Source organism: Hippocampus comes, unplaced genomic scaffold, assembly GCF_001891065.2.
Source record: "Hippocampus comes isolate QL1 unplaced genomic scaffold, H_comes_QL1_v1.1 scaffold130, whole genome shotgun sequence".
NCBI classification, from domain to species: domain Eukaryota; kingdom Metazoa; phylum Chordata; class Actinopteri; order Syngnathiformes; family Syngnathidae; genus Hippocampus; species Hippocampus comes.
Genome location: NW_017842057.1, coordinates 747,754 through 761,080, shown reverse-complemented (window position 1 = coordinate 761,080; position 13,327 = coordinate 747,754). Strand labels below are relative to the sequence as shown.

General features: G+C 43.9%; 1 protein-coding gene across 1 annotated transcript in view; it reads left to right on the top strand.

Moving 5' to 3' along the window:
* nelfb (negative elongation factor complex member B) overlaps window positions 1-11,246 on the top strand; it is a 31,316-nt gene extending 20,070 nt beyond the window's left edge. Inside the window, exons 10-13 of the mRNA XM_019860995.1 lie at window positions 1,899-2,005; window positions 3,791-3,932; window positions 4,091-4,199; window positions 10,727-11,246. Coding sequence (XP_019716554.1) covers window positions 1,899-2,005; window positions 3,791-3,932; window positions 4,091-4,199; window positions 10,727-10,885 — 517 coding nt within the window. The 3' untranslated portion in view covers window positions 10,886-11,246. The remainder of the gene's footprint in view (window positions 1-1,898; window positions 2,006-3,790; window positions 3,933-4,090; window positions 4,200-10,726) is intronic.
* The last annotated feature ends 2,081 nt before the right edge of the window (window positions 11,247-13,327 follow it).

The following is a 13,327-nucleotide window of genomic DNA, read 5'->3' as shown; positions in this document are numbered from 1 at the left end:
TTGAAGCCAATGGCAAGCCACTTACCCAAGTGTCCATCAAATGTGGCATATACCAAGGTGATGCACTCTCCCCACTGCTGTTCTGCATAGGACTGAACCCCCTCAGCCAAGTAATCACCAAGACAGGCTATGGATACCTCCTCAGAAATGGAGCTACGATCAGTCACCTTCTCTACATGGATGACATAAAGTTGTATGCTAAGAGCGAAAGGGACATAGACTCCCTGATCCACACAACCAGGATCTACAGCAGCGACATCGGGATGCCATTCGGGCTTGCGAAATGTAGTCGGATGTGACTAAGAGAGGAAAGGTAGTCCGCACTGAAGGGGTCTCACTCCCTGAAGGACCAATAGCAGACATTGAGGACAGCTACAAGTACCTCGGTATACCACAAGCCAATGGCAACCTCGAACTGACAACAAGGAAAGCGGCTACGGCCAAATACCTCCAGCGAGTGAGGCAAGTCCTAAGAAGCCAGCTCAACGGCAAGAATAAGACCCGGGCAATAAACAGCTATGCCCTACCAGTGATCAGATACCCTGCAGGAATAATAAGGTGGCCAAAGGAAGAGATTCAGACCACGGACGTTAAGACCCGAAAGCTCCTAACCATGCATGGAGGGTTCCATCCCAAATCCAGCCCCCTGAGACTGTATGCAAGCCGAAAGGAAGGAGGCCGGGGACTAGTGAGTGTGAGAGCCACTGTCCAGGATGAAACATCCAAGCTCCATGAATACATCAAGGAGAAGGCTCCAATGGATGACGTACTCAGAGAATGCCTCAGACAATGGGGAACAGAGGATGAGGTGCTGGAAGAGGGACCATCAGGGGAGGACAAGCCCCTACACGGGATGTACCACCGGACCATAACTGAAGTGGCTGATCTCAAGAAGTCCTATCAGTGGCTAGAGAAGGCTGGCCTGAAGGACAGCACAGAGGCACTCATCCTGGCTGCTCAGGAGCAGGCCCTGAGCACCAGAGCCATTGAGGCCCAGATATACCACACCAGACAAGACCCAAGGTGTAGGTTGTGCAAAGAGGCACCTGAGACGATCCAACACATAACTGCAGGGTGTAAGATGCTGGCAGGGAAAGCCTACATGGAACGCCATAACCAGGTGGCTGGCATAGTCTACCGAAACATCTGTGCAGAGTATGGACTGGAAACCCCAAGGTCAAAATGGGAAACACCTCCGAAGGTGGTGGAGAATGACAGAGCGAAGATCCTGTGGGACTTCCAGATCCAGACTGACAAGATGGTTATGGTGAACCAACCAGATATCGTGATCATAGATAAAGGGCAGAGGAAAGCCGTTGTAGTGGATGTAGCGGTCCCAAGTGATGGAAACATCAGAAAGAAGGAACACGAGAAACTCGAGAAATACCAAGGGCTCAGAGAGGAGCTGGAGAGAGCCTGGAAGGTAAAGGTGACAGTCGTGCCTGTGGTGGTCGGAGCACTCGGGGCAGTGACCCCCAAACTACATGAGTGGTTGCAACAGATCCCGGGAACAACATCGGACATCTCAGTCCAGAAATGTGCAGTGCTGGGAACAGCAAGGATACTGCGCAGAACCCTCAAGCTTCCTGGCCTCTGGTAGAGGACCCGAGCGGAATGAGGGATGGACACCACCCGAGAGACGATATATATATATATATAATATGTGCGTGTGTATATATGCACAGTATTTCCATTTTCATCATTGTTAACATTCTGTTTTGAATCCAGCTTTGACTCATTTTATCTCTTACAATAATCAAGATTGTTAATTTTGTTGTAAGAGGGCAAATGTTCTGTCTCGCTGTATGAATGCTAACGTATGTACCCTAGCCAACTTGACTGAATTGTTTGTTTTAAAATGTGGGCCTTGGTCACATTTTTGTTTGGATTTGCCTCAGATACCTGCAGGAGAACAGAGTGGCCTGTGAAATGGGTCTCTATTACATTCTACACATCGCCAAGCTGAGAAACAAGAATGCCTTACAAAGGTTGCTACCTGCCTTAGGTGAGAATCCACCATCTTTTTTCGAAGTACAGTGATCCCTCACTTATCGTGGCAAATGAGGACCAGAACCCCCCGCGAAGACGAAAATCTGCGAAGCGGGGTTTGCCCCGCCCCTGTAGGAATTTGTGTAGAAGGGTTTGTGGGTACCAGCATGTTTAAAATATGTAAATAGTATTTATACTTTACATATTTGAGACAAAGACTTCGGCATTACACATATTTACTTAAATCTTTAATTATAAAACCTTATAGAGTAATTAACATTTATCAGCATTGCCTTTATGCCTCCATTAGCCTCCAGCGAGTTGCTGGCCAGCTATCCCGCGGCGCGCATGCTCCTTTTTCCAGACAAGCCCAATCTCCCCCCCCCCCCCTTTCTCTCTCTCTCTCTCTCTCTCTCTCTCTCTCTCTCTCTCTCTCTCTCATACCCCCCCCCCCAGCCACACACACGCTTGCACAAACACGAGTGCGCGTGCACACACACGAACACTTATAGTAAACATAACAGTGTCTAGACCAGGAGTGCCCATTACGCCGATCGCGTTCGAACGGTAGATCGCGGACTGGTCCCAAGTCAATCGCAAGGAGTGTCAAGGAGAAAAAAAAACAACCAACCATTTGTGTGTCTTAGTGCATGTTAGTAAAATATTTTTTTGTGTTAATGTACACTGCACCCTAATCATCCTATCAGTCTCATTTTCACAAAAAGTATGAAAAAAATAAAATAAAATAAAACAGGTAAGTCTTGAACCTACGATGGTGCGTGACCTGTGTCACCGGAAGTTGTTAGCCCGCAGCAGTCTGCAATTGCACCTTGTGATCAGAGCTGTTGCGCTATATCTTTTATCATCATCATTACTCTCATTCAGAGTTTGTTTCGTGTACAATTTACCAAGCGCACGGGCAAAGAACAGGAATCAAGAGGGCTGAGGGAAGCACTTTAAAATGGTATGTGTGAGCTACGATAGTTAACAGGCTGCAAAAGTGCGTCACATGCCTCCGTGTCAGGCTGTTACTTATCATGACGTGCGTGTGCATGTGCGTGCGCGGTAACGGGTCGATCGCAGGAGGTTGATTGATCGAAAAGTCGATCTTCGGTCCAAAACGTTTGGCTACTCATGGTCGAGACACTGATCCAGGAAACCACGTGATGAGACACTGATCAAAGAGTAACCCACGTGATAAGACACAAGGGAGGTTGCTGGGCGTGGCTGCGAAGATGCACAGCCAACCAACAGCAATTAACCGCCACAATTGTGAAATGCAGTTAGCTATGCTACTGTGTATGCTTCCATTGATGTACAGTCAGAAGTCTAGAGATCTCTATTAAAATGCCAGGTTGATATAAAAATGAGACCAAAATTCATCAATTCCAATTTTTTTCCAAGATTATTGTGGCCTATAACTTGTATACTCCAATTGAGAAAAACATATATATATATATATATATATTAGTAATAAAAATAAAAAACTGAGATAATGTGGTTCACAAGTGTGCACACCCTCTTAGAACTGGGGGTGTTCTGATCAGAATAAACCGTCATATTCAAACTCCTGGTAAATTGGAAACAGCACATACCTGCCACCATTTAAAGCACCCTAGATCAACTTGAACTGAGTTTTACAGGTTGTGGGCCATATTCATAGTAGAAAATGTTTTCAAATAATATAACTTTGTCTTATTTGTCACAAAAAAATGGAATTTGAACAGGTGAATATTTAATATCAACTGCACTTTTTGAATTGAAGTAAAATCTAACATTTCTATGTCTTCTTTCCCTTCAGTGGAGACCTATAATGACATGGCTTTTGGTGACATTTTCCTGCACCTGCTTACTGGACACCTCACGCTGCTTTCTGATGAGTTTGGAGGAGAAGACTTTTGTTCAGTTGTTTTTGATGGCTTCCTATTGACTACTTTTTCCAGGTTTGTTGTTCTTACCCGATAATGGAATGTTGTCCTGTCTTGAGCAGATCAATTTCCCATTGAACACTAGCAAATATAACCTTGTAAAACTGTTCTGGCAGCTCTGAAATGAACAGACATTTCTTGAGCCGTGATTCTTTAATGCTTGTATTTTACAGTAAAGAGAATGTCCACAGACATACTCTACGGATGCTGCTGCACTTGCACCACAAGGTGTTGCCTTCTTATATGGAAACATTGATGAAAACTCTGGAACCTCCAAAACAGGTTGGGTTTACATTCTCAGTCAATTTGTTCATAATTTCAGCCTGGGTATGAGTTATATGGGAGCCCGTTTGAGCTTGACTCCCGAGAATGAAGCACCAATTTTTCATCTGTGGAGACAAGCTACAAATCCACAAAATTGTTTGTTCTTGTCATGATTTTGTCCATTTTAAATGTATTGGAGTCCCCTCCAAAAATATTGAAACGGCAAGGTAAATTCCTTTGTTTTTGTTGTATAGTGAAGACAGGCTTTCAGATCAAAAGATGAATTTGAAACTGTACTAATAAGATGGTTGGTTTTAGCTTTTAAAAGGTTTCTAGTATCATGTTGTGTGCACTGTGGTACATTATTCATGATTATATAAATTAGCAGTGTTTGTGTGGGTGGCACAGCTGGTTAGAACATACAGTGAAACTCCTCTACAATGAAACCTACATGGGCGAAAATACCCCCTAGTGTGAAAAAATCTTCATGCATTAACACCATTCCCACTTTCCTGCCCCCCATACAACGAAACCCCCCCACCCTGTTGCGTTATACGAAATCATTTTCTCTGCTCTTGACTCAAGACAAGATTCACTAAAATGAAGTCTAATCCAACAGCGACCTCCACTGCTTTGTTAACCCAACAGCGACCTCTATTGCGTTGTCCGGAAACGGCAACAGCAACCACCACACTGGTTTACACATGCGCAGTAGTCCAGGAAGTATTTTTTATTGTTAGTTTCAGACGCAGCAAGAACGTTGCATTGCTAAAATGGCTATAAAACGGACCTTTGGATGTCAAGCAGCTAAGACAAGAAGAGCTCTGACGCTGGAAGAGAGGATAAAAGTGATCAAAATGAAAGATGGAGGAAGCAAAATAAAAGACATTATCCAAGAAATTGATGTAAGTGAAAGTGAATGCTGATCGTAAATTTCGCAATTTCTTTCCCTTTTTTTCTTTCTACACTGACTACCGTATTTTCACAACCATTCGGCGCACCGTATTGTTGGGCGCAGTCTCACTAACGGGTGCTATTTTGGTATTTTACAAATTGGGTTAAGCATGTGGTGTCGGGAGGCAAAATAACAAGGCTGGAGTTTAGCCAAACACTGTTTTTTCTTCACAGGCTATTTCATCTCAACAGTATTTTTATACCAATAATGCCACCTAGTGTACAATCAGAGAACAAAACAAAGTGCCTACTGACACACATTTCACTCACGATCAATCTAGCCGGTTAAGAAAGCTGGCTGTGTTGTTTGTCTCTGCCATTGGCTTGGATTTCTAAATGTAAAGTTTTTATTATTATTATTATTATTATTATTATATTTTACCATACAGTGAAACACCTCTACAACGAAACCTACATGGGCGAAAATACCCCCTAGTGTGAAAACCTCTTCATGCATTAACATCATTCCCACTCTCCTGCCCCCCATACAACGAAAAAAAAAACCCTGTCGCGTTATACAAAATCTTTTTCTCTGCTCTTGTGGCGACACCACTTGAGTGAAGCGCGACTTAGCAATCGATAGTCAGCTGATCTCTGTTGCCTCGCGACGAGATTCACTACAACGAAGTCTAATCCAACAGCGACCTCTACAGCTTCATTCGGAAACGGCAACAGCAATCACCACACTGGTTTACACATGGGCAGTAGTCCAGGAAGTATTTGTTATTGTTAGTTTCAGACGAAGCAAGAACATTGCATTGCTAAAATGGCTACAAAACTGACCTTTGGATGTCAAGCAGAACAAGAAGAGTTCTGATGCTGGAAGAGGGTAAAAGTGATCCAAATGAAAGATGGAGGAAGCAAAATAAAAGACATTATCCAAGAAATTGATGTAAGTGAAAGTGAATGCTGATCGTAAATTTCGCAACTTATTTCCCTTTTTTTCTTTCTACACTGACTATATCAAGTGTCAAATAAGTGTATGCTCATACTTATGCACTATTGGAATAAAAATAAAGAGTACACATACGTTTGTGTGTGCGTGTACACATACGTTTGTGTGTGTGCGTTTGTGTGTGTTTACATCTGAGATCAAATTTGCTACAGTGAAAAACCCCCTGTTGTGAAATATTTCTTGCTGCAAACATGATTTCGTTGTCGAGGAGTTTCACTGTACACCTCACAGTGGAAAGGTCGTGGGTTCGAATCCGGCCCTGGCCATCCTGTGTGGAGTTTGTATGTTCTTCCCGTGCCTGCGTGGGTTTTCTCCAGGTATTTGGGTTTCTTCGAACATTCTAAAAGCATCAGAATTAGAATAAGAATCATCTTTATTGGCTAAGTATCAATTTCAATACATTTGTAATACCATACCATACCATACCATTTTCTACCGCTTATCCGGGATCATGTCGCAGAGGCCACAGCTTTAGCGGGGAAGCCCACACTTCCCCTCTCCGCAGCCACATCTTCCAACTCTTCCAGAGGGATCCCAATGCGTTCCCAGGCCCGCCGGGAGACATAGCCTCTCCAGCCTGGGTCATCCCTGGGGCCTCCTGTGCCCAAGCCACCTCATCTGGCTCCTCTCAATGTGGAGAAGTCGCGGCTAGACTCTGAATCCCTCCCGGATGACTGACCTTCTCAGCCTATCTCTAAGGGCGAGCTTGTTCTTTCGGTCACGACCAAAGCTCATGACCATCGGGGAGAGTAGGAATGCAGATCGACCGGTAAATTGAGAGCTTCGCCTTTCGGCTCAGCTCCTTCTTCACCACGGTAGCCTGATACAGAGTTCGCATCACAATAGACGCTGCACCAATCCACCTGTCGATCTCACGCTACATTCTACTCTACCCCCAAGAAACTTAAACTCCTCCACTTGGGACAGGATCTCGTCCCCGACCTAGAGAAGGCACTCCACCCTTTTCCGACTGAGGACCATTGTTTTAGATTTGGAGTTGCTGATTTTCATCGCATAACACTTGGTTGCGAACTGCTCCAGTGAGAGTTGGCTTGAAGAAGCTGTCAGGACCCTGTCATCTGTAAAAAGCAGAGATGCGGTATTGGGATGCCGAAGAAGGGAAAACCTTCTCACCGCCTTGGCTGCGCCGAGAAATTCTGTCCATAAAGGTTATGAACAAAAGGCAGCCTTGGGGCGGGAGTCCAAAACTCACTGGAAACGATTTCGACTTACTGCCGGCAATGCAGCCCAAACTCTGACATTGGTGGTACAGGGACCGAACAGCCCGTATCAGGGGGCTTGGTACGCCATTCCCCTGAAGCACCCCACACAGAGCTCCCCCAGGGACAGGAAACAGTTGAATGCCTTCTTCAAGTCCACAAAAAAAAAAATGCAGACTGGCTGGACAAACTCCCATGCCCTTTCGAGGACCCTGCTGAGGATATCGAGCTGGTCCACTGTTCCATGACTGGGACGAAAACCACATTGCTCCTCCTGATTCTGAGATTCGACCTCCCAACGGACTCTCCTCGCTGGGACCCTGAATAGATCTTAGAGGCTGAAGACTGTGATTCTTCTGTAATTGGAACACACCAGTCTGCCATTGCAGAGGCACTGTTTCCGATGTCCATGCGATGTTTTAGAGGCGTGTCAACCAGGACAGCCCCACAACATCTCGAGCCTTTAGAAACTCTGGGGTTGATCTCATCCACCCTGGGACTTCGCCACTGAGGAGCTTTTGGACCACCTCAGTTACTTCAGCCCCAGCAATTGAAGAGTCCACCTCAGAGTCTCCAGGCTCTGTTTCCTCAATGGAAAGCTTGTCTGAATTGAGAATTAATTGAGGAGGTCTTCAAAGCATTCTCCCCACCTACTCATAACGTCCCGAGTCGAGGTCAGCGGCGCCCCATTTCCACTGTACACACACAGTGTTAATTGTACACTGCTTCCTCCTCATGAGACGCCGGATGATGGACCAGAATTTCCTTGAAGCCATCCGGAAGTCGTTCTTCATGGCCTCGCCAAGCTCTTGCCACCACTATGCCTTGGCAAACATCATTCAGATGGATGGTAGAAGCCACACATCTCTCTCAAATGACCTCACCAGATTTGAAACGGACAATGTCATACAGCATGAAGACGTCAAAAAAAACACTCCAGCCCAGGGACTCTGCCCTCAAGATCACAAAGAGGACGTGGCGAGAGTCCTCAGGAGAAGCAAAGAGACCAGCTCTACAGGACCAGATAACATTAGCTGTTGTGCTCTAAGGTACTGCGCCGAATAACCAGGGGGTATTTGTAAGATCCTGTTCCTGAGGTCTTTTGTTACTGGGACAACCCCCCAGCTGTGGAAACACTCCACGATTATCTGCATCCTCAAATGTCTCATCGACCTGAAACCCGTGGCTTTGAACTCACATGTCATGAAGTCAATGGAGAGGAGGATGAAACATTACATTATGGGTCGAACAAATTCACAGATGGACCCTGTGCAGTTTGCATATCTCACAAGCAGAGGTATCAATGATGCCAAAAAGACACCCTCCGTGAACATTTGGACTGCCCTAATACCTCAGCCCGACTCCTGTTTGCTGACTTCGCCTCATGATTCAATACCCCACCCCAGCCTCACATCCTGGCAAATAAATTATCCTCCTCCTTCCATCTGGACAACCATCTTATCCTGTGGCTCTTGGATTTTCTTACCCACAGTTCACTGGGTGTGTACATTAATAACAAATTCTCCGACATAAGACGCACCTCTACTGGCTCGCTGCAGGGATGGGTGCTCCCACCCGAGCTGTTCACCCTTTACATTGATGTACTTTCAATTGCGCCCGCCCCCCTTTGCCCCAGGACACTACAATTAATTGTAACTGAATTCTATAGTCCAAACCCTGAATCAATAAAATGTATGTACTATGTTCACTGTGTCAGCAATATTTCTTAATCTTTCAACGTTATTGTGAAGAATCAAAATCCAGAAGAATGGAGTTGAGTGAATAAACATAAATTCAGTAGAAAATTAATCCAATCAAAAGAAAACATTTTTAATGCATTTTATTTGCCACATAAGGAAAACATTCAAACACGATTGCAAGCAAGTAGTAAGATTTTCTTTGTATAGTATTTTTTAAAACCTGCAGTTAGAAAGCACTTCACAAACTCATATTGTACACGTGCAAAATTGAGACAGAGGTTCGCATACAAGACAAACATGTAGGGAAAGCAGACAAAGGAGGCAAAGGTGACACCAAGAGAAATCAACTAGAATAGAAATAAAATATTGTTTTATTCAAACTGTTTGAGAAAATGATTATGAACAAATAATGCTCCAGTTTATAAACATAGTTTCAATTCGCTGAAGGTCACATCATCCCCCCAGAAAGGTCGGTTGTTCTTTATTTCCACACATCAGCACGTATTTCACACAGGTACTCTATTTTTTATATTTTGCTCTAAACTAGCCCTCAGTATGGATCCCAAGAAAATATAAAATGCAAGTAAAAGTATGCTGAAAAAACCCGTTGATGAGAATGGTGTCGTGTTTCTGATCTCGCTTATGCACTTTGGTTGAGTAAAATCTACCATCTGTTGGGGAGCAGCTGCCACACTGAAAGAGTTGTGGTGTGGGGGGGGTCATTAGACAGCAGAAAAAGCTCCGTTCGGGGCCTGACCTTCAAAAATAGTTTGATGTTTGGGGCATAGTAACAAACTACCAGTGTGTACAACTAAATTATAAAACCCTACCTGTAAACATTTTAGAGATAGCTTCAATGTTAAAACAATAACACCAAACACCCAGAACCAAGTCACACACATTCATGCAAACAATGGAAAGATGAGAAAAGGGCTGTGCGATCACTGCTGCACCTCTTGAGGCGGGAATATTTGGACAGTGACTAGCTTAACCGCATTTCGACAGTCGACTGGACAGAGAGCGGCATCTCTTTAGCAACTACTGTATTGTTTTGGGACTATGCGTCGCTTCGTAATATGTTGCAGCAGTCAAAAATGGATTATGAGGTGAATAAAACAAATCTGACTGGTTTCTAAACCCAGCCTGCATTTGGAAATGAATAGGAAAGGAGTGCACTCAGCCTCACCGAAGACAGACAGACATACTCTGAGTGGTGTTTGGCCGTCATAGTGAATTTCCCAACAGACTCACTTCCTCTTGCGTTCGAAACTTCTGCTTGGAACGACAGAAACGTTTTTCTTTTCAGTTCAAACGACATTAACTTCGGTCCTGTGTCATATTGTTGCCAAAGATACAATAGACTCCTGGTCGGTTATTGTCTTTTGAGTATTGTAAATTCTTGTGACGTAAGGAACCAGCATGCTAAATTAGCGATCGCTAGCGTAACACATCAGTTGCCATGGTGGTAGCCACCGGCGGGAAGGCATGACTACTTCTTCTTTGCCATCTTCTTACCTGAGGAACCGTCAAAAAACCCGATTATCAAACATCTACCTGACCATCATTCCTGTGTTCAACTCAACTCTGTTTCACTGAAACGTGCTTGTTCATCATCTGTGTTATTTGGTTCTGTGTTAATATAATTCTGAATAGAGACACAAAACCATACCCATTGCATTGACTAACATTTGGTGTGTCAATGTTTGATAATTATAGAGCAGCGATCCTGTGAAGGAGCTACACAGCCAACTCATCGAGAAGCTAGAGGCTCAGAAGAAGAGTCCTCCTATGCCAGAGGAAACGCCATCCATGGATCTCAGCCTGCACCCTGTGAATGTTCCCACCACTGCCTCTACCCCGACGACAACTCTGTGATGTAGAAGACACATGGAACAATTTTAACTGAGACTGAATGTAAATATAGCTATGTTGACTTAGAAATATAAATATATTACTGGGTGTTTCAAATGTTTATTTGTACGTCAACTGCAATTTACATTTCTTTGTATGAATGCCTCAGAGGGTTTTTGCAGCTTTTGAATTTCTGTTTTGCCGTTGTCTCCAGCTATTTTTGCATTTAAGGTGTAAACCAGAACTTTTGCATATTCACCCTTCCCCCATATAAAATGGTCTTAATATGCTGTATTTTCATTCTAAGATACTGTTTTGTGTTTATATGTTTCAGTAGAGTCACCAATGCAAAAAATGTGAATAAAGTGCAAAGAATTTTGAGGTACTACAGTAGTATGTTCTTTACAGGATTACATTGCCAAAGTAGACACTAATCACACCCCTGGAAGAACTTTCTTAGTGCAAAGCACTGAGAACACTATGCTGTGCTCCAAATTGTTTTACGTATACAATGCATCCAGGAAGTATTCACAGCACTTCACTTTTTCCAAATGTTATGTTAAAGCTTTATTCCAAAATTAAATTACCGGTACATAATTTCCCCCATTTTCGGTGGCCCGGTAGTCAAGTGGGTAGCGTATCGCCCTCACAGTGCAGAGGTCGTGGGTTCGATCCCGGCTCTGGCCTCCCTGTGTGGAGTTTGCATGTTCTCCCCGTGCCTACGTGGGTTTTCTCCGGGTACTCCGGTTTCCTCCCACATTCCAAAAACATGCATGGCAGGTTGATTGAACAGTAAAGTGTCCCTGGGTGTAAGTGTGAGCACGGATGGTTGTTCGTCTCTGTGTGCCCTGCGATTGGCGAGCAACCGGTTCACGGTGTACCCCGCCTACTGCCCGAAGACAGCTGGCATAGGCTCCCACACCCCCGCGACCCTTTTGAGGATCGGAAAATGAATGAATGAATTTCCCCATTTTAAAACAGTACATGCCTCACTCCATCAGCTATGACACTGTGAATGGAAACCACCACGCCTCCCAGAACTCTCTTCAACTAGCTCTTCCATCGAATTGAGGATTGCTCTAACGTTCCCTATGATAACAGACAGGAGGACAGGTTGATGTCTCTTCCTTGCTCGATGCTTTGTCCCAGCACAACATCGCCTCTTTTCCTCCTCACATCACGGGAAACCTCGAGTCACGCTCCTGGAGCTGTCATAGCGTTGGCACTGCTGGAAGATGCAGAGTCTGAGGTCGGGAATACTCTAGCGCTGGTTTTTAGGATGTCTCTGTACATTTTGGTGTTCGTCTTTCCCTCAAGTACCACATTAAGTGGGTCACAGATTTGCCAATTGGGGTGAAAAACTGTATTTCTGTTGATGTAAAATGTGAAACTGTCCAATTCCTTGCTTAAGGAATTAAAACATTTCAAGAAAACTTCATCATATTAAATATTTTGTGTGTGACTCAGAGGGCAAACACATTCATTTCAATTACTGGAATCCAACAAGGTGTATCAAATAAAGCTTCCAACAGCAAAACTCTGAATTGTCTGTAGTAAGTAATTCTATACACATGAATGAAAAAAAAAATGTAATTTGTCCGAGGCGAAATATGTAACTGTTTTGAATACACAAAACTGAATTTAAAGATTAGTCACAAGAACATATCTGAATTAACATTTCAACTATTTAAAATGTAATTACGACAAGTCGTTGTTGATATCTACAATGTTAATTCCAGATAGTCAGGCCACCTTTTAAATGTTAAGAAGCTTTGCTATAAAACATAAACATGAATTACAAAAGTTACGCCATTTGTCCTTGAACAAATGATGTTGCAGAACTGCAGCTGTTGTTTCGACTTGTCTTACTTACCCGACATATTCAGCCATCCATCCATTATCCGAACCGTTTGTCATATTGAGGATTGTCTCGGGCGAGCCGAAGTCTGTCTTCGGGCAGTAGGCGGGGTACCCCCTGAATATCTCGCCAATCGCAGGGCACACAAAGACAAACGACCATTCACACTCACAATTATACGTAGGGACAATTTAGAGTGTTCAATTAACCGACTATGCATGTTTCTGGGATGTGGGGGGAAAAAATAGAGTACCTGCAGAAAACCCACACAGGAAGGGATCGAACCCTGGACCTCTGCATTGTGAGACGGACATGTCGGACGATTGAAGCACCATGCCTCCACGACACGTACCTTGAATGAAAACTCCAACTCTCCAAAGTTATGACTATTCAAAGATGAGTTCCGGATAGTCAAATTTACCTCTTAAATGTTAAAAAGACTTGCCAGAAAACCCCATGCACATCAATATCAAAAGTAAAATTTGTCTTAGGCGAAATGACGTAGCAGATGTTTTTCTGTCGTTCCGACGAGTCACAAGTACGCAACCGTTGTGTTGAATGAAAATGCAAACAAACTACTGTGTTCCAAAATGACTAATCTGAAAGAC